The sequence below is a fragment of the Phoenix dactylifera genome, chromosome 6 (assembly GCF_009389715.1).
Source record: "Phoenix dactylifera cultivar Barhee BC4 chromosome 6, palm_55x_up_171113_PBpolish2nd_filt_p, whole genome shotgun sequence".
Classification (NCBI taxonomy): domain Eukaryota; kingdom Viridiplantae; phylum Streptophyta; class Magnoliopsida; order Arecales; family Arecaceae; genus Phoenix; species Phoenix dactylifera.
In genome coordinates this window covers 2477049-2502304 of record NC_052397.1, presented here as the reverse complement: position 1 = coordinate 2502304, position 25256 = coordinate 2477049, and the positions used below count along the sequence as shown (strand labels likewise).

The 25256-nt window shown below is 38.3% G+C and overlaps 2 protein-coding genes across 2 annotated transcripts; one reads left to right on the top strand and one right to left on the bottom strand.

The window, feature by feature from the left end:
• The first annotated feature begins 445 nt into the window (after positions 1-445).
• On the top strand, positions 446-11841 carry LOC103696689 (extra-large guanine nucleotide-binding protein 3-like). Its single transcript, XM_008778377.4, has 8 exons — positions 446-1545; positions 2059-2196; positions 4913-5017; positions 5129-5314; positions 6557-6734; positions 9062-9306; positions 10449-10618; positions 10981-11841. Exons 1-8 carry the CDS (start codon positions 595-597, stop codon positions 11558-11560), a joined length of 2553 nt encoding a protein of 850 aa, XP_008776599.2. The 5' UTR covers positions 446-594; the 3' UTR covers positions 11561-11841.
• A 1343-nt stretch (positions 11842-13184) lies between these two features.
• On the bottom strand, positions 13185-23067 carry LOC103696690 (probable histidine kinase 4). Its single transcript, XM_008778378.4, has 12 exons — positions 22251-23067; positions 21718-22163; positions 20981-21214; positions 20721-20890; positions 19432-19650; positions 19161-19347; positions 19025-19076; positions 18695-18924; positions 18341-18439; positions 17387-18105; positions 16430-16921; positions 13185-13856 (listed from the first exon to the last, which is right to left on the bottom strand). Exons 2-12 carry the CDS (start codon positions 21991-21993, stop codon positions 13601-13603), a joined length of 2934 nt encoding a protein of 977 aa, XP_008776600.2. The 5' UTR covers positions 21994-22163; positions 22251-23067; the 3' UTR covers positions 13185-13600.
• Positions 23068-25256: the final 2189 nt, after the last annotated feature.

The window sequence follows — 25256 nt, the reverse complement described above, 5'->3', positions numbered from 1 at the left end:
CCACTTCGCGTTCGGTCCTCCCTGTCCCCTGACGTGTACCATCGGGTTATGATAATAAAGAAAGTCTCGCCGACGTGCCGATATGTTATTGGATGGTGTTTTGAATGCCAAATGTTGTAGTTAAGTACGTAACCTGTTCCGGCGGCATGTTGAAACTAAAGGTGAAAGCGACGCGCCTAGCTTCGATTTTTCCGTTGTTCTATTTACGGGAAACCCGTAAACTTGCTGATATTTACGACTTTTTTGCCATTTGAAAGCACATTTTTCATTCATGAGTGTGGGGTATTTTAGTCAATGTGACATGATTTAGAGTTCGGCAAAGCGCTGGGGAGTGTCGAGAGTCAACCGTCGTCCACAGTGGGAACGTCGAACCGCCGTCAAGCATAACGGACTCCGTCCCCTCTCCGTCAAATCCGTCCGTTACCTCTGCAACTCCAACGGCTTTCCCTTACTTACACCCGACACCGAGGCCCCTCCTCCTCGGAGCTCTTTAATGGCGACCAGAAACCCTAACCCTAACCCTATCTCTCGAAACCCTAGGTCCACCGTCCAGCCGGCGGTTCTCTAAGCCTTCTTCTCGTGCGGAGGACGGCAATGGCGGCGGCGGCGGCGGAGGCGGCGGAGCGGAAGGAGCGGAGCTTGTGGGAGGAGGCTCTGCGGAAGATGCTTCCCCCTGGAGCTCCGCTGCCCGACGAGGAACACCTCGACTACTCGATCGCCGTTGAGTACGACGGTCCCCCCGTCCCTTACGAGGTTCCCAAGATCGAGCCTTTGGACCTACGGAGCGCCTCTTCCAGCGCCTCCGCCGGCGACTTGCCGGCGCTCCCAAGGGGGCCCAGATTCAACCGCCTCCGGACCGGGGAGCCACGGGGGAGCCCGATGGAGAGCGCGCGATCGTCCTCCGTCGTCCAGTCCCAGCGAGGGTCGGCGGAGTCCGACGGCGGAGACACGTCCCGGTCCAGCCCTAGAGCTTCCTCGGCGCGCGACCCCAACTCTCTCTCCGGCTCTCCCCGGAGGCCCCGACCCGGGACCGTGACGTTTAATACCACGGTGGAGTCCGAGAAGGAGGATGACCTCTCCGGCGGCTCCCCAGCGGCTGCACCGCTGCCGGCGGCTCCGTCGAGGGAGAGGAGGAGGGGGGTCTGCAGCAGGTGCGGGAAAGGTAACATCTTGAAGGAGAGGGAGGCCTGTCTGGTCTGCGACGCGAGGTACTGCAGCAACTGTGTGCTGAAGGCTATGGGGTCCATGCCGGAAGGGAGGAAGTGTGTGAGCTGTATTGGCCGTCCGATCGATGAGTCGAAGAGGCCGAGCCTTGGTAAGTGTTCAAGGATGCTGTCTAAGTTGTGCAGTCCGTTGGAGGTCCGGCAGATCATGAAGGCAGAAAGGGAGTGCCCTGCAAACCAGCTCAGACCTGAGCAATTGATCGTCAATGGGCAGCCATTGAGGCAGGAAGAGCTCGATGAGATTTTGGGGTGTTCAATGCCGCCGCAGAAGTTGAGGCCCGGGAGGTACTGGTATGACAAAGATTCTGGGCTGTGGGGAAAGGTGACAACTCTTTAAGTCTATCTAAACCTTTTTGCATGCTTAATGAGCTACTTCGATGGTTAAAATTTAGTGCAGTATTAGAAATTGAATTGATAATGCAATGAGAGAAGCACATATACTCTTGTTTTTTGTGTAAGTGTTTTTAATTGCATGCAGTTTAGTTTATTTGAAACGGACAAGGATCAAGGTGGCTGATTATTCTCTATCTTTCAATAATTACTCAGAATGAGATGTGCATTATATTTATTTTTTGTGTTTATACCAAACTATAATTACTATGTAATAAGTGAAGAATAAGATTGTGGGGTGGGTGATAATTTGTTCTTAGGTCTCCATATATTATGGGAGCTTAGTTATTACTTTGATGCACCCTGTTACTTCTTCGTGGTTCTATTTTCTACTTACTGATTAACCATGCTTGCCCTGGCAACTATGTTTTCATTATTGATCTTGTTGCATTGCACTCGACAAGGAACTTGGTTGCTTGATTCTTTCTGTTGGTTTGGATTTTAGGAAGGTGAGAGACCTGATAGGATTATAAGTTCCAAGCTGAATGTGGGAGGGAAGCTAAGGCCAGATGCAAGCAATGGTAACACACAAGTTTTTATAAATGGGCGTGAGATCACCAAGTTAGAACTCAGGGTTTTGAAGGTATGGCTTTACTGTTTATCTTCATTTAATTTAAAATGGTTATTTAGTTCTCTAAATAAATGTTTGGATGTAATTGCTTTTCCCACTGTCTTCAAGTCAAATCAATATCTGCAAGATGCAATGTAACATTACTCGTATGTGCTGATGCAGCTTCTTTCACATAACAAGTGAAGCATTACATATTCCAGCCCGTTTGCTAAATTTAGGTGTTTTACTATAGTCTAGCATGTTTTCAAGTCAACGAGAAGGTGGATAATAAATAAGTACTATTGGTATGAGAAACATGTCTGATGCAACCGTTTAGATATCAGCATCCACACCATTCAAAAGCTAAATTTGCTTCTTAATCTGATGTTTGTATTTGTGACTGATGTTACAAAATTAATTTGTCAACTTGATTCAAGAAAATTGTAGGGTGATCAGAAATGTAAGCTAGATGTTATATTAATGAAAGGAATGATATCAGGGTTGAGTGCTATTTTTTTTTTTTTTGTGAAATAGAATACAACTAGTGTATAATCCAAGAAATGTGGGGTACCTTTTTTATTTCTTGTTTCAGCTGTTTTTAAAATGCAATATAGAAATATAATAAATTATAATAAATTGATGGCTTCAATAGCCAAATTTTTGTTGCATGTTAAGCAAGAAACTTTAATGATGGCCAAGTCGAAAGTCTCGTCAAATTTCTAAACTGACGTAGTAATATTAGTTTAGATAAGTATCAATTATATAAGTATAATTGGTACTTATATAATTGATACTTCACACTGATAACAGTAAGATACTCTATTATCTATCACTTATACTCATTTATCATGAAGGAAACAGATAATTTAATCCTCACTTAAAATAGATATCTAGTAACAAGTGATCATTTTAGGCCTATCTACATCTTGCATCAACTATAAGAGTAATTAACCGCCATTATTTTCTAGAAAATATAGTATTTTATTAATTTGGTATTTAAAATTACTATTATGATGACTATGATAATAGAATAGATAGCATTTCCTTAATCACCTTTCACTTGATAAAAAATATTATTTCTCAAACTATACAATTGTTTTTAGAGGAAAATTATTGCGAAAAAATGAACTTTGTAAAAATATTTTGTTAAAAAAATGATGCAAATGAAATTATGGTTGTTATGATATCAAAACCTTCTATTATAACAATAAATAATATGTTATAAGAGATTCATTTATCAAAATAAGAAATTTACATGTCAAGAAGAAGGTGTTAAGATTTTATAAAATTATTAAGAGCAGAAAATTTTTGATGAATATTATTAGTTTTATCAAGAATAGGGAGTTTGATGAATGATTGTAGTCATTTTAGATATATATAAAAGACTATCCAAAATAAAGAACCATATTAATTAATAATGCTACTTATTATCCAAATTAAAGAATCATATTTAATAAGAGCGCTACGTATTATGCAAAAAATAAAGAAATGTATCAATAACATTATTAATATGGGCATCCACGTGGTGCATAGAGAGCCTTTATTGTAGTTATATATAATAGATGTATGCATCAAAAGGTAATGAGTAGAAAACTCAGAAGCATTAAATTTGTAGGGTTGATAGGAAAATAGGGTCCTGAACCCAGAAGTGGATTGAAGACCTACGTTTTGATTTTTTAAAGGTTCCAAGAATGTGGGCCTTAATGTTCTCCAAAAGTTTCATCAGCATGCAATGATAGAAAAATGCTCCATGAGTATGTTTTAACTTCATAATCCATGCAGCAAAGTTTAAAATCTCAGTGCCTCTACCTGCCAAAATTGTCCCAACCTAGCTGGGACGCCTGTTCTTTCTTTGTTTTGGAGACCTGGGCCTTGTCTTGGTGCTGAAATCCTGCCGGGCCAGGATGGTACCGGTGGTAACACACCATTCTAGCACATTTAAAACCTTGCTGTGCGGCAATATTGTCGAGAACTTCATTTATAATTACATTAATGGACATGCAAGTTCCCTACTATAATCCATATATAACAATTGTTAGTGCTTTAATTAAGCTAGTGATTGCAACAATTCATGCTTCCTTGTGTGCATCTTGCTTGTACGCTTGCACATCATGCTTGTCCATATAATTCATTTATAGAGTGTAGCTTTGTTCATTTATCTATGCATTTGTGCTAGTAAGGGATTCAAGTAGGTGTCACTAGCTTGACACTCCAAGAGTCAACAACAAAGTCAGAGGACAGGAGTAACATTTCGTGAGAGAGAAATAATGTAACGAGTGCAAATATGAGTCAAAAACATCAACAGAAATGATCATTGAATCACCATTGCAATCTCAGTCCAGAAGGCTTAAATATACTGCAAAACAATTTCTGGCCATTTTCAAGCAAACCTAGCTTGTAGAAGAAGAAGAAGAGGAGAGCCCGTCTTGGATGTCTTGTTTCACTGTATGTCCACTATGTCATGATTTATTCTTCCATCATTTACTTAAATGCTTCTTTTTATTATTGCTTCGTCTTCATTGCATGAGGCACACAATTTCTAGGTGCTCAATGTGACATGTTATGCTGTGTTCATTTAGAGGACCTGGGCCACCTGGCAAATAAGCTCCTTTCTTTTTCAAGTGGTTTAGGCATTTTTAGTTCTCATTCATTCTTTTCCTCTTAAGCCTACTTCAATAAAACCATACCCTATGAGTTAAATATTTCTTGAAAGAAGATTTATGACAGTTTTAACTGGCTTTTGATTCAGTTGGCCAATGTGCAATGTCCACGAGATACTCATTTCTGGGTATATGATGATGGTTCATATGAGGAAGAGGGACAGAATAACATAAGAGGAAAGATTTGGGAAAAGGTACTCCTTCATTTGTCGGTAAAATGACTTTATAAGATTGGTCGTTGATGCATTACATGTTGATCATGGATTAGTTCATTGAACAGTTGATTTGTGGTATTTGCTAGTCAGGCTTCAACTCGGCTGATATGTTCATTGTTCTCGTTGCCTACCCCTCCTGGAAATCATCCTGGATCAAAAGAAGATGCATCTACATTTTCAGGCAGGTCTGTGCCAGAGTATCTGGAGCAAAAGAGAGTCCAGAAACTTTTGTTACTTGGGCTAGAAGGATCAGGAACCAGCGCTATCTTTAAACAGGTATGCCTGCGCAATCCTCGTTTGTTCATCTATGTTTTTCTCTAGTCACGGAAATCATGAAATTTTCTCATAACTCCATTAGTGGACAAGATTCCCATCCTTTATCATAAATATGTTGGAATCTTGTGTAAGTTGAAGACTGAAGAATGATAAATTTGTCATAAATTAAAGATTCCCATCATTAGCCATAAATTTATCATAAAAATGCTATTATTATGTGCATGATAAAGTGATATTGGAATATTGTGTCAGTTAAAGACTGAAGAATTTGTTCGCCTGTTTCTTGTTAGTTGTCAACTTGTCAAGCCTGTTTGGATGTTGGAAGATCTTATCAGTCTGATAAGATCTTCTGGCAAGGCCTCCCTCTTGAAAAAACCATCGGCTCCTAGCGGCGGAAATAGATGAGAGGCAGTTAGTGGTGGAAACTAATCCTAATTCTCAGGGATAATTAGTTACTTCTCTGAGGTGATTTATCTTATCCCTAAAATTTAAAGATAAGATCTTCCGGCAAGGCCTCCCTCTTGAAAAAACTATCGGCTCCTAGCGGCGGAAATAGATGAGAGGCAGTTAGTGGTGGAAACTAATCCTAATTCTCAGGGATAATTAGTTACTTCTCTGAGGTGATTTATCTTATCCCTAAAATTTAAAGATACTCCACCTTCTTGATCTCTTCCAAGGATCTCATTTGCACTGTACTTTAAATAACAAGGCCCTGCTGGAAGTTTTTAGCAACTGTCAAGATCTTCCAACATCCAAACAGGCCTGTCATGAATATCATGGCAATTAGAAGTATGGTATTGATCATGGAAGCCCTTAGAAAGAATGGACTATATCATGGTGTGCCTGTCTGGCCAACTGTCAAAGAATAACTTTTCTTCAACTCTTTATATATCTTAAGCTTCTGTGGACCCTTTCTATTTACTGATGTGTTATCTACATATATAATAGCTAAAAATTACTGGCTATGTTAGTCCAGAATTATGATTGCCTTCATGTTTCAGCTGCACTCTTAATGTTCTGTCATAAGCTCTGGTTGACTTTTTCATTTGTGTTGCAGAAGAATATAAATTGCGCAATTAGATGCATTGTATTTGTAAAGATGTGCCTAGTTTAGTATGCAATTTTTTAAATCTTGATGCAAGTTCATTTAGTATTATGTATTATCTGTCATCTTTCTAAGGAATGTTGGTTTTTATCATTCTTGGTGTCTCAAAAGTTATAACTTATTTTCTCATTATATAGGCAAAATTCTTGTATGGAAACAAGTTCACTCCAGAGGAAATGCTAGACATGAAGCTCATGATTCAAAGCAACCTGTACAAATATCTCAGCACATTACTTGAGGGTCGAGAGCGATTTGAGGATGAGTCTTTAGAGGAGAAAAAATCTCTTGCTCTGCATGCCGAGAAGTCTATCCAAGGTTTGGGCTAACATTTCGCCCTTGTGCACATGTTAGCTATGTAATTCTTTGTTTATTTATAGTCCATTTCACCAGATTGCTCTTTTATCCTATTAGACTTTCCATGTTCGTTTTCAATTAATATTGGTCTTTTTTGCTTGACAATGTCATTATGGGGTTGATGTTTTATGAATTATTCCATTTATATCATTTCTTTTTATCTTTATTCTGAATTTTCTGCACAATTTGGACATTTAGGATTCGTTTTATATTACCACTACAGTGTATTCTTCATAATCATGACACTTTGATCTTTTTAAAGTTTTCTCAATTAATGTCACTGCTGTACTTGCAATACTAGCTTGCTTGCCTCTCCGCTGCATGAATATTGCACAAGCTTAAATCTTGTTATAAATACCTTAACTAAAATGCCATATTCCACCCATCTGTGGCTGGGATACTGAACAAACTTTTATTCTTATCAAGAGCTACCTCCTTTGTCAACTCAACACCCCCCCCCCCCCCCCCCCCCCAAAAAAAAAAAATTATATTTTGTTATGCTTTCTCTTACTCCTCTTTGACGCCCTTACATATAAATCAAAGTACTTTTCCAAGGTCCTTTAAGATTATTGGTGCACATTCCAACACCTTGCAAGTTAATTCTCTATGACTTTGACCTCAAATCTACCACACAGCCATTTTAACTTCCGCACCATTGTGATGTTAAATTTATTTGCCTAAACTCTTTCTTAGAGTTCCTGTCTATAGAACAGTACTGGAATGACCATCTTTCTTCAGTATTTCCTGCGAGTCTCTTACCATTTGAGAGACAACATTCTAGTTTTTGTTCTCCGCTTCATTCATTGCTAAATCTATATACATCTGCCGCATTTCTCTATTCTTCTATATGAAAGATCCAAGCAAGTGAAAGTGACTCAACTAAAGCATCTGTTGGACAAGAATTGTTATTGGGACCTCCCTCGTTTTTTCCCACCAAATTTTCATTCTTCAGACTCCATTTATGACCTGTATTCTTGCTTTCCTCCATGATATAAGTTGCATTGAACCTATTCTCTTTTTATCATTTAACAACATATTATCTACAATCAACATATATAATAATATCCAGTGTCACATGGGCTTTTGTTTCCAGCTCGAAGAATGCATGTTGAGCACATATCAATTAGTTGGATGCATATTAAATGATTGCAAATTTTAAGGATAAGTTGGCATTGAACACTTATACCAATGAGTCCAACTTGCATTGCAAATTAAGAAATTGGTTTTGTTATTAGTGAAGCTTCATCAAGGATGGAGGTATTGAAAAACCTTTGTAAAATGTCATACACCTTGTATCCTCAAGACCTGGATTTAGGATATGAGGAACTAGAATTTTGATAGTGATACCATTAATAAGATGTATAGTAACTAACCATTTCGTTTTTTTGAAGCTTTTAGAGTAGAAAATATACCTACCTTTACCTATGATGAAATAAAATTAACAAACTTATTTATCATAATTATACTTGTGACTAGTTCCTTGGATCTGCTGCTTCATCTGTCGTCATCTATTTGCTTAATTCTTTCACATTTCAAAATAAGCATTAAATGAATTCTGATCTTTAAAATATTTCAAAAGTGACATCATGAATTGATAAATCACTACTATGACATATGTTAAGTGTTAACTTAAGTGTTAACAACAGAGAAACATATTCTCAATTTTATATGAAGGATGAACCACCATCTATATTACCTTAAAAATTTACTATTTATTACTTTGTTACTCTTTGTCCCTGCATAGCCTTGTGCCACTTAGTTATGCATTTGATTCGACTCTAGTGTCCTTGTCCATGCAAACAACTGGTCTCCTTAATGTTTGCCATGTTTTTCAGAGGCCTACATCGAGGCTCAAAAAGTTCACACCTTGAAGCTTGGCTAGGAAGAGATGATATAAAGCTAATGTTTGTATACTGACTTGATTTTGATATTCAAATATCATAGTCTTGAAGGCACTCATTGTAATCTATCATAATTTACTTGTACCATGCACATTTAATTTTTTTTCAAAATTACTTATTTTAATCTCAGCCAGCAGTTTGATAATAATGCTAGTTATATATGTAAGCTATCCTTGCTCCATGTCATCAAGTAAAATATTTATTTCGAGAACTTACCATTGTTTTTGAAGTCCACTGCATATTTTGGTGGATCATTATGTACTTTATGAGCAGAGACATATATTTTCTTAAATATCCTCATATTTTAAGTTGCAAGCTGTGAGGGGATTATGCCAGAATATTTACATGATACAATGAAGTAAAACATTTGATGTGAAATGAAATCAGGGGAAGGAAGAGTTGAGGAAAGTAACAAATGCATATACTCAATCAATCAAAGGTTGAAACATTTTTCTGATTGGCTGCTGGAAATTATGGCTATGGGAGATCTGGATGCCTTTTTTCCTGCTGCAACGCGTGAGTATGCCCCTGTAGTGGAGGAGGTTTGGAAAGATCCTGCTATTCAAGAGACATACAAGAGAAGAAACGAATTACATTTTCTTCCTGATGTTGCAAGTTACTTCTTAGACCGGGTATGTTTCAACTGAGCCTTTTAGTGCATTCTTTGTTACAGAAATAAATTTCAATCAACTTTTCTTTAGCTTATTATAACTATTGAATGTTTAATTTTGAATTATATTGCCAATATGCATTTGCAATTCTACTAACTTTTTCTTTGCTTATTGTGGTTGCAGAACTACATGTTGCTATCATTTTATGAATTTTTCATGTCTACTTCTCTTTAAGCTAGCATCAGGATTATGTTTCTAATAGAAAAATGATACCAACAGGATCTCCATTTTATATGTTTTTAACTGAAGCAAAATGAATTGCATATGTTCGAATCAAGGTTTTAAGCACTGGTGGATGCTGGAAAGTGTCAGCTGGCGCTACTGTTTCTGAGCCAATACCAGCACCTGCACCAGCAATCACCCTTAATGTAGAAAGTCTTTTCATTTTAGAAGTTCATTTATTTTTCAAAGTTCGTGCCTTGTAACTACTAGAGATCATGTTTATGTATGTAGGTAGGGTATTCTCTACCTTCATGTTTAGAATTTTTTCCCCTAAATTCAATAAGTAAACAGAAGAAGATACTGAAGCATATTAGCCAAATCGGTTATAGTCATGCTCCATTTTGTTGCTATGCATGATCATATTGTCAAAGAAGCAAAAACAATTATTCTACTAGTTAAACATGTTGTTCTAATGCGTAATTTTGTCCTATGCATGACTACGACTGAAGGCAACAATTTTCCAAAAAGAATCTACCTTGCACTCAAAATGGGTTCAGGAAGCAACACTGATAATGAATACTGTAACTTATTCAGGAAAGCTCTACAAACTAAAGGAATCTGATGGCCAGAAAAGGAAGGTGCAAATTAGAAAGAAAATAAATAAAAAATCTATCATGTCAAGGAAAATGTTGATACTGCTTGGCTGAGAGTATTGATGTTGTCATCTGTCGTCCATTATCTGCACTCTGTTACTGTAAGATATTTTGAACACCCATTCCCAACCTTAGACTGGATCATCAAATATGCTTCTCTCTTTCATATCTTTATGAGTTCCTCTTTTAAGTGATAATGCATGATCAGAATGCATTCATGCATCGGCAAAGATGTCAGGAACAAAAGTTTGATGATCATGTCCTGATTGAGAATACAATTGTTTGCAGGCTATTGAAATATCGAGCAATGAATATGAACCTACTGAGAAGGACATCCTATATGCTGAAGGAGTCACCCAGTGCAATGGCCTTGCTTTTGTCGAGTTCTCTTTGGATGACCGGGGTCTAATGTCTGAGCTGTACAGTGAGAAGTTTGATTGTCCTCCCCCCTCAATGAAGTAAGCCATCTTGTCTTCATTTTACTCCAATTCTGTTAGATCAACTGACATGAAAATTATGTTTTGACAATAACATTCGCCTTGACCAATTATATGTGACATTTGATTGGAGATTCAAATAAATTAGATTTTCTTAGATGGCTCATTACCATAGTTTACCTAGTAAAGGTCCTTAACGTTCAACTAGGTCCCAATTAATGAACAGCTGCAACAATCCTTTAATATCAGCCCTGTGAAGTGGACATCTGGAACTCCTGGGGGCTGTTGCTCTCAGAATTCCCTAAGGCTATGGTTCAAAATAATATTACTCTGGAGAATGTAGGCTTTGCTTTAAGTTTAAATCCATATCTTTCTTTATTCAGGTATCAGCTGCTCCGAGTAAATTCCAAAGGATTGAGTGAAGGCTGCAAATGGTTGGAAATGTTTGAAGATGTCCGTGCCGTGATCTTTTGCGTCTCTCTAAGTGACTATGACCAAATGTGGTCTCGAGGCTCAGCTCCACTCGGCAACAAAATGATGGCAAGCAAAGAACTCTTTGAGAGTGTAGTGAGGCACCCTTCTTTTAGAGAGACTCCTTTTGTGCTCCTACTAAACAAGTATGACACCTTCGAGGAGAAGATCAACAGGGTACCATTAACAGTGTGCGAGTGGTTTGCAGACTTTAGTCCAGTAAAGCCACACAACACTAACCAGTCATTGGCCAGCCATGCATACTACTTCATTGCAGTGAAATTTAAGGATCTATATGCCTCAATCAGCGGCCGGAAGCTATTTGTATTTCAGACGAAGGCTCTCGAGTGCAATACTGTTGATGAGGCATTCAAATACATTAGGGAGGTCCTGAAATGGGATGATATGAAGGATGAAAATATTTTTGGGATCCTCGATGAGTCATTTTACAGCACCGATGCAAGCTCTTCTCCATACCTTAGGCAACTATGATATGCTTTAACTCTTTCTGTGGGTGGAGTTAATTCAACAGCCTAGTGATTCAGGAGCTGACCTGTATCTCAGAAGCCCAGATCTGTAACTGGGGTTTAACCTTTTTATGTCAGACATGGAATGGGTGCCATGTAATGGTGGGGTGATGTATGGTGACGGGGAAATGCTGTAATCTATCTACTGAGGGTGCATAATTGGCTGACTGGTTGCTGTATATTAGTGCATAACTTACATTGAGGTATAATTACAGCGTTTGCATTGCTTCATCCCATGAGAGGACATTTTTGTGGCCTTTGGTGAACCTTTTCGATTTGTCTGAAATGGTTGATACTAGAAGATACAATACGAAGTACTCAGGTATCCATTGTGCAGAGAGCCCCTCATTAAAGCCGTCAACCCTCTTATCCAGTCATCTGTAATGTACTTTTAGCAGTCTCAAAAATAAAATTGTTGAAAAGATTAAATCATATAACTGTAGTTCATGAAACTACTATCAATATTTACTCGCAGATGTAGTTGTAAGCATTTTAATTTCGACTAAAGTGGAGCTACGATGGTTTATCAGGTCATGGTGACCAGCTATTCTCATAGCAGAAAGCCTGATGAGGGAATTAGCAGCACCCCGCAACACCAGAGCTTGGAAGGGTAACTGGCAAGCTTAATTGGCTCTAGACGCCTATACTGGTATTGCCACAATTTACATGGAGGGTTGGATTAAGTGGAGGTCCAGAATATTGTCGATGCTGATCAAGGTGAAATCACCAACTTGTTCATGGTAACAATATTTTTGGAATAATTATAACTTCTGTCCACAAGCCAGATAACCGTATTATTCGAGAATTATTCAACTATGCATGAATTGTATAGGATTAGATTACTCACAAATGTCATGCTTAGGATTATGAAAGGGAATTCTGGAAAAAGGAAAAAAGTTTTATTATTTGCGACTTCAATATGCTTTCTTTCTCCTTTTTGTAAGAATAGGATGTTTCCTCACCATCAGATAAATGCCTTCAACCACTGTCATGCTGGCGTATTTGTCTTAATCAAGCTTGCATGGTCTTAATAGTATAATTTACAGGAGTTCTAAATATCAATGACACAAATTTGTCAAAAGAATTTCAAAACTTACAGTTTTATAAGAAAACGTGCACAATCTGGATACTTCTTGAACAATTCTTGAATAAATTTACTCATTTTTCAATTGACAGACCAATAGCGTCGGCGGGTGGCAACAGGGGCCAAACATTTCTGTTTTATGGTGCAAAAACACCACATTCTCTAACAAAGGAAAAAAAATACCCATCAAATTTGCAGATGAAAAAAATAATTTAGTCTTTAAAGCAAAATCCCCTATAATTTTGCCACTGTTTCCCTATTTTTCATTTTGATCTTCTCAGCCTTCTCTGTACACGGTTAAAGTAATTGGTATATTAGGACACAAGGCTACGTTTCTTATTGATATCTTTTTCTGGTCCAACATTGTGGAACTCTTGGTGAACTTTCCATATCTCCCCTGCTGTGTGTGTGTGTGTGTGAGAGAGAGACTCTCCATATCTTTTTTCTTGCTTCTGAAAATCCCTGTTCAATAGCATTAAAGGCAAAATTATGCTCCCTATAGCTCTTAATGGAAAACAGGCACGAAAAACTTTACCCCCATAGTCGACAGCAGGGAATGGAAAATTTTACATTACACACCCTGTTTTAGATAGCAGGGTAACTGATGCAAGCTATAACCGACCCAAACAGAGTTTACATTATGATACTGTTAATTGTACATGTACAGCAGCCGGATGCTGCATTACACATTGGCTCAAAGTGACAGTGGAGAATTATAACGTCAAAGGAGACTGGAACCTGATAAAAGTTTCGTAATTTCACTTGACTATCGTGGATATCTTTTCCACTTACCGAACCTTCAAGGCGTCATCCGCAGACCATGCATGGATCTCAAAGAAAACCATTGCGGCTTCAGGAAGTCTAGTGGCGTGGTCCAGAATTGTATCTCATGAAATGCAGCACTTGTTCTTGAGCGGAGTTTCAGGAGTCTGACACTAGGAACTCGGCAACTGCCTGATAGAGCTGCGCTTCCTCAAATGGCTTGGAGACGTAACCATCCATACCACATTTCAGACACTCTTCATATGTTGCTTGGATGACATCGGCTGTCATGGCTAGGATCGGCAGGTGCCATTCAGTCCTCGAAGAACCTTCCTCTGGAACAGTTCCTGCTCTGATCCTAATCTTTTCAGTTGCCTTACTCTCCATCGAGCGTATCTGCCGAGTTGCCTCAAACCTGTTAAAAACAGGAACACACATTTCTCATGGATTTCATTCCTTATGTGGAGAAACCGATGGATATAGATGTCATGAGTAACATTAAGAAATTTTTCTTTACAGGACATCTGCTACTTGTGCAAGATCACAGGAAATTCTTTTTGTCAACATCCATTAGCACTGGTGTTAAATACGAATTGTCAGCAAAGGATGGCATTTGATTGCTAACAAACCAGATTTTGAAAGAAAAATAAAATGGTCAAATCGAGAGACAGAAATAGTTGCAGGAAAGTTACCTAGAGTTCCTGATAGTTCAGCCTCTAAGAAACTTGATATAGATACATTATTCTAAAAAGAAAAGAAAAACTTATTCAAAAAAAAAAACACATTTGCAACAGTACTACATTAGCAAGAAAAAATTATCATTTCACTGCAAGGGCCCGATGCTGAGTCAATATAATATAACACTTAGGAGTTAAAGTGCCAAAACCTACAGTCAAGTGTCCTTCCATGAAAAATACCAAGCAGTGCTAAAAAATGCCGCTTCTGCTGTGTCAATTCTGGCACTTCAAAAAGCACCAATTTAAAGTGTCAAGACAACACTACTTGTGTTATGCTCCACCTCGCCTGAGAGTTTTCGCATGATCGCAGTCAGACCTGGGCCATTTATAGCATGCTGAACCATTTTTCCCATCTAAGATGCTTGCATAAGGGTGCATAATATGGCGTACTTCTGACCTATGTTTGTGTGCATAAGAGGTTGTTGGAAGGGTTTTCTAGAGAAGTATAACCTATTTGACGGAATTGATCAATGGATAACTGATTATCCATAGTGTGTTGCCAACAATTATTTAGTTGATTTAGTTTCTATTTTGGAACAACTACAGAAAGAGAATAATTTTCATATCAAAGTTTACCGTCTCGGTACCGCACCCCATACCGGTGCCACACTAGCACAGTATCAGTACGATACGAAATTTTTTTGGCGTACCGAGTGTCGGTACGCTATCCGTATCAGAAACCGGTACCGAACCGGTATGGTATAGTACGGTATGCCCCGTACCGCCCGGTTTGGGCCGGTACGGCATACCATGGTTCATATACAAGACATACTTACCCACAGATAGCTTGACTAATCATCACTGTTTATGCCAACATGCATCATGCTTGTTGAGCAAGTTACTCCTTGTTCATTTATAGACTCTTCACTATGTTAACACAGAGATGGTGGTGCTACCCTAGCTATGTATTCTTATGGCCATGGAACATTTGGCAAGCAACGGTGGAACAAAAATTATACAACCAACAAGAGTCTAAAAGAACCCGTTAATACCTTATGATAAGAAGGTCAATAATTTTATGCTATGAAGACCAATTATAATGGTTGTCTTCTTGCATAAGCAGTTAGCTTGAATTTTAATAGTGATTAGGAATTATTTGACATTGGAGAAAGCAATGTCAAGTATTAAGATCAATAATTTGGTTCTAACAAGGAAGAATGGCATTTTAAAGATGCCAATGCTTAACCTTAGTTTACATGGCTCTTTATCATTGCTCTGAACTAAAAAGAAATGGTCTAGCATTGGATTTGTGAAGAAGCGAAAATTATCGGAAACTCGATATTTCAGCTAGAACAAAGAGGCTTCCTCTGCTCTACCTCTACACCCTGTGCAAAACATCATTCTTCTCTCACAAATCAAGGAGAATAGGCATGGTAAGAAAGACTACCCCCATTTCTGCTCTTTTCCTTTTCTTCTTCTTCCTTTGTTCTTTTTTCTACCCATTGCCTCCTATCATTATTTCACATATAAATGTCTTTCTTTCACCTTTCTATCTGCTATTTTGTAGTTACAGAGTTGATACTTGTTGTCTTTTGTGAGGTTAGATACTTTACTCATCAGCCTCACCTTTACACTACCCTCTTTGATCTAGACAATCTATGTTTTTTTTCCTTCAAAAAAGGTTATTGCTACAGTGGATTGTCACCAAAGAAATCGAGGAAAAACTTTGTTTGTTCTCTAGTCGGTTCTTTTCAATGCCTACGATATTTGGCTTTCATACTGCCACCTATTTGTGGTTGCAGTTTGACAAGTTGCTGGTCTTCCAAAATTTATAAGATCACCATTGACAAGCATCACATTTTGTGAAAATGCACAGTGATGCTTGGCCTAGGGGCAGTTCAAACAGGCATTGCTATCCCTCTTGAGGATTACACATGAATAGGTGCCCGACATATCTACCCATAAAGACAGGGAAAAGATGTGGTAGACTAATTTCATTGGTGCTCTCAAGGAGAAAAAAATATATTCACTTTAAAATATCTAGCTCTTTCCAATTTAAAAGTATACAAAAAGATTTGGAGACAGAGTTCAAAGAACATCAATATTGATGGGAATAAATGCTTAAGGGTTCCTCATGTCTGTTCCAACCACTAGGAACCGTTCAAATATAACTTTGCCTTTAAAAGACACTAATCTGGTAATATTGGAGCAAAATTATCAAAATCTGTAAAGGGCAGGTGTAAAAATTTTCATAATTAAGTAGAGAACCTGCAATGCATTTGTGTCAATATAAAAATAGCTGTTTACATACCCGTCCATCTCTGGCATTTGAACATCCATAAAGCAGGCATCAAACTTGTGGGGCACTTGGAGGAGAGAGAGAGCATCCTTGCCACTTTCAGCACACTCCACCTTTGCCCCGTATTTTTTCAGGACACCTGCAGCAACTCTGAGATTCACCTTATTATCATCAACCACTAATATATTCTTTCCATCTAGCAGACCATCAAGGGAAGCTGATCCTTTGAGCGTATCTCTAGTTTGCTGTTTCCCCATTCCTAGCACTTGCTGAAAGCATGCGGCCACTGTGCTTGCTCTTAGAGGCTTCATGATCACAGTGTCAAAATCCGATGCAGCCTTTGTTTTATCAGATTCAGATGTCACAAGAAGGACCACCTTGGGTATTTCAGTGACGCAGCCATTCTCTTTCCATTGTAATAGTTGATTGCACAAGCAAACATCCACTTTAGTATCCCATGAATCATGCTCAATTAGCAAAATGCATGGTTGTTTGCTATCTGTACTGTAGAAATAACAAGAGTATTATGGTAAGGGGAGACCTAAACAACCCATACTGCAAACAAAAAATAATCAATGCAATAGGAAAACAGATAAGTAGAATGGCCTATGAAGTTTGCAAGACTCTGTTTTTTCTTTCGATAAATCTGATTTTCTTTTTTGGGTCAACAAAAGAAAATTTACAGAGAAAAAAATGGTGGGATCATTCATATGTGCAGAAGACTTTCAGTACTGAATGAATGGAAAAACAGGATAACAAATTCCATGGCACCTAGGTTGTATTTTAGAAGGGAGAAAATTAGTGAATGTTGTCAACAGAAATAATGAAAAGTAGAATCTCATCATATAAAAAAAGAGAACCACCCAAATGCCACCCAGATGTGGATGTGTGCATGCAGATGTAATTTACATGAGAGACATACTAAGTAAAGTCCACAATGATAACTACCAACAACCATAGAGAGATTACCAAGATCTCAAGCAACCATTTTGTCCTTGCACTGCATTAAGCGCCGCATTGATGGTACCAACACATTCAACACTTATGCCCAACCTTTGTAGATGGTATCTTGTTACAGCACCTCTAACTGGTCTTCTATCAACTAAAATTGCTCTTATTCCTCTAAAACAGGTAGGTAGAGCCTCAGAAAGATCTCTCTTTGTATCACCACCTGCACTCTTGTCACATCTTCGGAGGACAGCAGTGAAAGTGAATGTGCTTCCAATATGAGGGCGACTTACAAAATTTATTTGCCCACCCATCAGTTCAACCAGACACTTACTGATGCTCAAGCCAATACCAGTTCCTCCATAATTCCTGGAGGTCGAGCTGTCAGCCTGCATAAAAGGTGTGAAAACTCGATTCTGGGCATGAAATGGGATCCCTATCCCAGTATCCTCTACAGTTACCATGAGAGTTACTTTGTCAGCATAATTGTCATATGGCATCCCATTATCAGATGGACGAGGCAAGGTATGCTCATGAGAAAGTAACATTCTAAAATTTTCCCAACTGTTTCTACTGTCAGCGGCTTCTAAACCACTTAAAGTATCAAATACAGTACTGGTGGATGTAATTTTGGCTTCACCTGAATGCCCATTCAAGCCTGTTTCAACTTTTGCATCTATGACCATATTTGAATGCTCAGCCAGATGAACTTGGACAAAAATGTGGCCACGTTCAGTAAACTGTGACATTGAAAATAAATAATTGATTAGCTGTTGTAAATTACCTTTTCTTAGTTACTAGAAGACTGGATTCGGCAATGGCCCTAATGATGAGTATAACTTGATATCACAGTTTCTGTGTCCATAACCTTGATATGAAATCATAGATCTTGGTATGCTGAGCTCTAAACTTCATAATAGAGAGGGATAAAAAAGAGTATCCAATGATATTGCTATAAAAACACGGCATACTTACTTTGACTGAATTTCCCACAAGATTTGTGATTATTTGACGAAATCTCCCTGGGTCACCCATAAGAATTTCGGGAACTCTGTCAGAAACATATACAGCGAGCTGCAGTTTGCAAAAGAAGCATCATAACTGGAAAGGTCAGAATCCATGAAAGGGAAAAAAAATAAAGAAACCCTATACCGACTCAAAAAGATACTTTTGACGAGCATTAATAATATAATGAAAATACATAGACTAAAGATGCAAACCTAAGCAACAACAAAAGCAGTAGGGAAACGAATCGAAATGATAACTACTATGATCATCACACTGGTCATGCATGTGGTATTTGACAACTAGCATAGCGGTAAAGCTCACCTCAATCCCCTTCTCTCTCGATTTTGCAGAAAACAAAGATATTACATCATCTAGGATTGATCGCAGGTCAAATGGCACTGACTCTATCTCTAACTTGCCAGCTTCAATTTTTGCCCGGTCAAGCACTTCATTAATCAATGATATCAATGCCTTCCCACAGACTTGAGCAGTTTGGGCATAATCCTTTTGGGTTAGATTTAGGTTGGTATCTAGAAGCATGTCTAGCATCCCTGGTATAAAAGATGACAGTAGTCAGCTTTCAGGTTATGAAGGGTTTTATTTGTCTATCCACAAAAGTAGAACCCAGTCATAGGCGGAACTAGAGATTACCTAGCACACCATTCATAGGAGTTCTGATTTCATGAGAAACTGTTGCAAGAAACTATCATTATGGAAACAAAACGATGATTTAGGTCAAATCATATGGTTCACTGATTGCACAATGATATTAAACAAAATATTAAACCTGAGATTTAGCAACATCTGCAGCCTCTGCCTGTTTTTTTAGCTCCTCCATTTTTCGACAATCTTCCTTAACATTGTCATAGCGATTCCAAGCAGCATATAATATATATCCTGCTAGCATGCAGATCACAAAGACACCAGAAGGGGTGGTAATGGCAGACAATGGAATGGGAGGCTTCTTACTATACCTAGTCAACGAACCGCAAGGTATGAGTCCATAAGGAAATGTAAGATCAACCTTGTATCTCAATATATGATCTAGGTATGCTTACCTGCATTCCATTTGGTGCCTCCGAAATGGATCCCCAAAATCAAGCATGCTGACGTGTGACAATGACATATAACCATCAGGGAATTGGGATCCATACATGACCAAGGGCTCGGAAGTGTTAGTGACATCATACACATTTACCATAATATCCTGATTTCCAGCAAGCTGCCTCAGCAAGTTTTCCACAAGTGATTCAACATCAAAAGCTCCTCCAAGATATCTAGTTTTGAAGGGATATATCAATTATGAACAGTTGAAACAAAGGAAACAACACTTTTTCAAAATGAAAGAGATACTTAACAAGTAGAAAATTTTAATGAGTACCAGTTTGTAGGCGCTCATACTTGTTATCAGCACGATAGAGAGAAAATGGGCACTATTCTCAATAACCTTGGCTCATACTACTTGTTGGTGAAAGGTTTAGTTCTTACCATGTTGAAATCTCAACTTAATCTTTAGATGAAATAGTAAAGGGAAGTAGACTAAAATAAAACTTCTCTCTAAAAGGTACCTTGCAAACCAGCTTCTTTACAGAAAATTAATTACTAGGACACATATTTGCTTGCGATAATGATGTGTTGATTTCTCCAGCCCTGTTTGTTAAATTTCTAAGATATTGCATTCAGTAGATTCTACCAAATAAGTTATTGGCATCAAGCAATAATGTCTGAATTGGATTAGAAAGAAAAATAGTGGAAACTGGGTTAACATTTACTAGTGGTAGAATCCAGAGTTTGGAAAATCTAACATCCTGGAAATAAATCTTAACAGGTCATCCAACCATTATGGCCAATCAACTGATATAATTCGACACCCCGCCCCTCCAACCAAAAAAAAAAAAAAACAATAATTTTTTCATGAAATTGTTAAGCCTAATATAGCAAAAATGCATCAGTAGGCAAATCCAGTTATAAAAGGGAAGGAATTGTGGCCTCCCGAATTGGACAAAAAAGAATCAAGAGTTGGGGCGTGCTTTATAGTTTAATTCCTGAAAATCTAAAAGCTGGAGTATACTGATAGAATTATTTTTTTCTTCTTGACCTTGAGCTAATTCATCACAACTAGGAGAAGACATCCAGTAAGCAAACGACATGGGTTTCAGGGTAATGATGCAAACTGTACTCATATTCTATAAGATGATATTTCATGGGCCTTTTTTGTGTTTCTATCTGATAAACCACGATCCAAAGCTGAATCGTTCATATATACAGACAGGTTCAATCCACAAATCAAGAGAAGGTAAAAGTATATATGGCCATACATTGGAATAGATCTAAGCAGAATGCTCACCCTGCAGTTGCTTCTACACATTCTTCTACCATTGCATCAGCAGGAAGACCCGAGCGATATACCGGAAATGTTAAGACCACACCCAGATGATTGGATCCCAGCAGTCTGAATGGGCTTGTAAGAACAGCTTTGCCAGTAGCCCTGGCCCTTAAGATATTTTCTCGATCCTCCTGCAATGTAAGCAGGACATAATGTAACACTATCAAAAAGATAGCAACGTGAGAAGTCAAGAAAAGAAGCCCTCTAAATTGTCAACAAACCTCTCCAGACATCATGTCAAGAGCTTCAATATAGGATATGGTCTCCTGAGAATATATCACAGGCGCATACTCATCTTGAACTGGCGATGGCTCTCGTTTCATAGTCTTGATCATCCACCCTTGCTGACTTTCAAATAACTCTCTTTCAGAATGAACAACCCGTTGAGCATATGCCACTCCACTCAACAATGGCCGCTCGAATGCCGTCCTCGCTGTATAATCTGCAAATGTCTCCTGAAAGCAAACTCTGATCAGGAAAATACCAGCCAACTCAAAAGTTGGCATACAAAACAGAGGAATCAAAAAAAAAAAAAAATGGTAAGCAAAGAGCACTGAGAATATAGAGCTGGACCAAAGATCTAAGGAATTAATTTAAAAACAATAATACTTCAAGGGAAAACTAAACAATTTGAATCAGAAAGTAACTGCAATGAAGAAACCATATTAAAAGAACGACAATTGCAGATGACGTTCATCTCTAGCTTGGCAATCCCAAGAGAGAAAATTCAAACAAGATCAGACCTAAAGTACCACCATAACAAGAAAGAAAACAATGACCGTGTCTATGTATCACCATTTAAATTTATCAAAGAGAAAACCATAAACAATTCATGGAAGGAAAGAAGTTTATAATGGAAGAAGGCAAATCTAATGAATGCAAAGAATGTGAAAAGATGAAAAGAACTTGATAGATAAATATGAACTAATCTATCACAGCATAGCTCTATCTCTCCCACCTGATCGAGGGCGGGCGGGTGCTTCTGGTAGTGGAAGGTGGAGACGAGGATGGCGAGGGCGTGGACATGGTTGACGCTCACTGCAAACTGGTCCTGCAACATCCTTGCGCGCTCCTCGCACATGCTCACGAGGGACTCCTCAGCCTTCCTCATGCTCACTCTCCCGAGGTACCAATGGAGTCCCACCCATATCCCCACAGAGGCTGCCACCCACAGCACCACCATCGCCTTGCGGTTCAGCCACCACTTCCGCTCCCCTGCCGCCATCTCCGCCATTAAACCCGCAGCAAGAGCTTTCAACCCTTCTCCCTCCCTTTCTCCCCCACTTCATACCAAGTAAAAATCCCAGCTTTTTTTTTTTTAATTCCTTCCTCTTTCTCTTCCCAGAAGGAATAAACAGGGGGCAAGTCCGTGACTTCTTCTCCACTCTCTCTCCACTCTTTCAACTGAGAATTAACAAGGGAAAACGTATGAATGAAAGAGAGGACGGAAAGAGTACTACAAAAGAAACAAGATGGGAAAGGAGAGCTCACGAATTCCAAAGCGAGGGATCAGTGGGCAAAGACTCCGGCCTTCTCTTCGTCTGCTATCGCTGCCAAGGCATCAAAGCTTGGGGGTGTGAGGACAAGACCGCAGCTTGTTCCCTTGCGCTCAAATCAAAGAAGAGGGAGGAGAACTGGAACAGCGAAGCAGAGGAGGAGAAAAGGTGGCAAGGAGACATGTCGATCGGTCTCCTTTTTTTTTTTTTCCTGGGTGGGATGGATGAATATTCGAGACAACTCGCTTTCCCGAATGCGACTGAATCGAATTCGTGGATTTCGCCAGATACGCGGCAATTAAACTATTCGGATCATCTCGCTATTATGATCTCTAAATCTCCACCCCCAGGCCCACCAATAGATTTTTTATTACTATATTCTCTTTCGCCTTCTTTAGTTCTTCCCTCTCTCCTTTCTCCGTATTCGGGTCAACAGAAGGGGAAAAATTCGGGCCTTCTATCTCCTTCTACTGCTACTCCAGCTCGATCACAAACTAGGAACACACCGATCAGAGATCTGAGTTCAAGGAAAAAACCCTCGTTTTTCCTTTTTTTTCCCCCTTCTCTTTTGTCATCGGTTCAAGCGAAAATGCCGAATTTTTTGTCATTCTCCACGATCCAAAATCTCTTTTTTGAAGCTTCTAATGACCAAATTGCTTTATTTCTTTCCGTAACTCAAATTTTTAGGGTTCTAAAGAGATATTCGGATCCGAACATATGAAACCGAGGTACAGGGTTTCATTTCTCCAACTTTCGATTTCTAAGGGTTTTGCGGCACCTGTTAGGGCTTAGGAGAGAGAACTCGGATTACTGGATCTCTCCTTGTCTCGATTCAATTCCTTTATGGCGGGAGGGGGATGGAGACCAGGAGTTACGGTTAGGGTTCTCAAGAGCTAGGGTTATACGCTTAGGTTTATTATTATTATTATTATTATTATTATTATTATTATTATTTATTAAGTACAACAATGCTTAAGCTGCTCTAACGGAGGTGCAGCTAGCAAAATCAAGAGTAGGAAGATGACAAAGCAATGGAGAAGCGGATCTCGGTCTGTCCCAAAGATCTCTTTGGAATGCTAAGCCACACCATCCAATAGATATCATAGAGCAGGGGTTCCCATGTCCTCTCTGCCTCTCTTTCTAATTCCAGCCGATCATCATTGCTGAGTCTCTCTCAAGAAAAATACGTTTAAAAATACGTTTCGTCCTCAACATCCTCGCATAGATGATGCTCTCTCTCATATTGTCCTGAGCTCTATCTTACCGTTGTCAAACTAGCTGTGCTTCGCCCTCCGATAATGATGAACTTAGGGTCATGACTCCTGATTATAAAATCAATACCTACTCTATCCCCATCAACGGATGATACCATCAAAATTTGGGTGGGGGTCTTGAGAGACGGGTGTGACAGCCCCACGAGCTATAAACGTACCATAATACCCCCACCTAACGGTGGCCTTTCTCGTGGCCGCCCTTTAAAGGAAGGGGTATTTTCGTCCATCTCAAGCACGGGAAAGTCGAAACGGATGGCACACGGACGGAGTGGCTGTCGGCGGCCATATGTACACTCCACCAGGATTATATTATTAAATATTGACAATTAATGATTAAAATATCACTTTTATTTGTCTGGTAAATACGTTGGTTTTTTTTCCTTTAATTTTTCTTTCATCTCCTGCGGTTGGCAACTGATTTAATCATGAATTAATTGAATCACAAGCAAGTTCTTAATCAAGAATTAAATCAGTTCAATTCAATTGCAAGTAAAAAGAGACACGTATTCCAGGCTTTTAAAAATATAAAATAATATTATATAATAATTTGAATCATAGTTGTTTCTCTTGTGGATTATTCTTTTGATTTTTTTTTATATATTTTAATCCTCCACATTTTTCAGAAATGTAGTTGAATTAATCTTTGTATATTGCAAATGTTATCTTTATTCCAAGACATGCAAATGCTTTCTCATATTTTAAAATATATTTTATCAATATATATATATATATATACACACACACCACGAATTAAGGTATATATATTTTTTTAAAAAATAAGAACAACAGTGAGAGAATACTAACCAAATGATTATTGTTAGTGGCTTTAATTATGTTATCTTGTCAGAGGGCTAATAATTGCCTAAACCAACTTTTTGGAACGGATTAGTTTAATACGCCATTGTGGCCTTACAAGGACAAAGACTAAAGTAATGCAATCAAAATTAAAGACAATCTGGCAAAATACCTAGTAATGTTATACTAAACGGTACATCTAGTTTAATAAAAAAATGAAATAGTACATGTACATGTTGCTAAATATTAATACAGTACAGTACTATATTTCTAAAGGTGTTGAACATCAAATAAAGCTCATTATTCTCTCAAAAATAACAAAATAATATCTAAAATTAATTTCTACATCAATAACCGATTTAGTATATTTTGTCAGGATATAAAGGACAGATCAATCATCATGATAAAAACCGAGATGGGAGTTTCATGATAAGCCTCCAGCTCCATTCCGGTCTTCTAGGGGTAGGCTTGAGGCAATGGTCCAACTCAGAAGACTGTAAGCTCACAAGGTGTTATTTTGTGAAAGGTTCTGGTGGATCAGTCAGACCTTCAAGGGGAGAGGTACTCACATGCCATGATGGTTGGTTGTAAAATTGTGAAAGATAAATGACATATGATAAGGTTTTACTTGTTGTCATGATCCTCATGGAGTTTACTTAGATCCATCTTTAAATATCTTTTTGAGAAAAATCCATCTTCAATTACAAGATCCTCTTAGATACTAATGACCGATATATATATATTGCTAAGATGGGCAATTCACGCTGTTTTAATATAAATTTATCTAAAAAAAATCAAAAAATGCTATATTTGTTTTAAAGACATCAATTATAATGGCACCGCTATTCATATAAAAAAATATTAAAAGCTATAACTTCTCATTTCATAAATATATTTTAATTTTTAGCTAGTACACTTTACTTGTTCCTCTA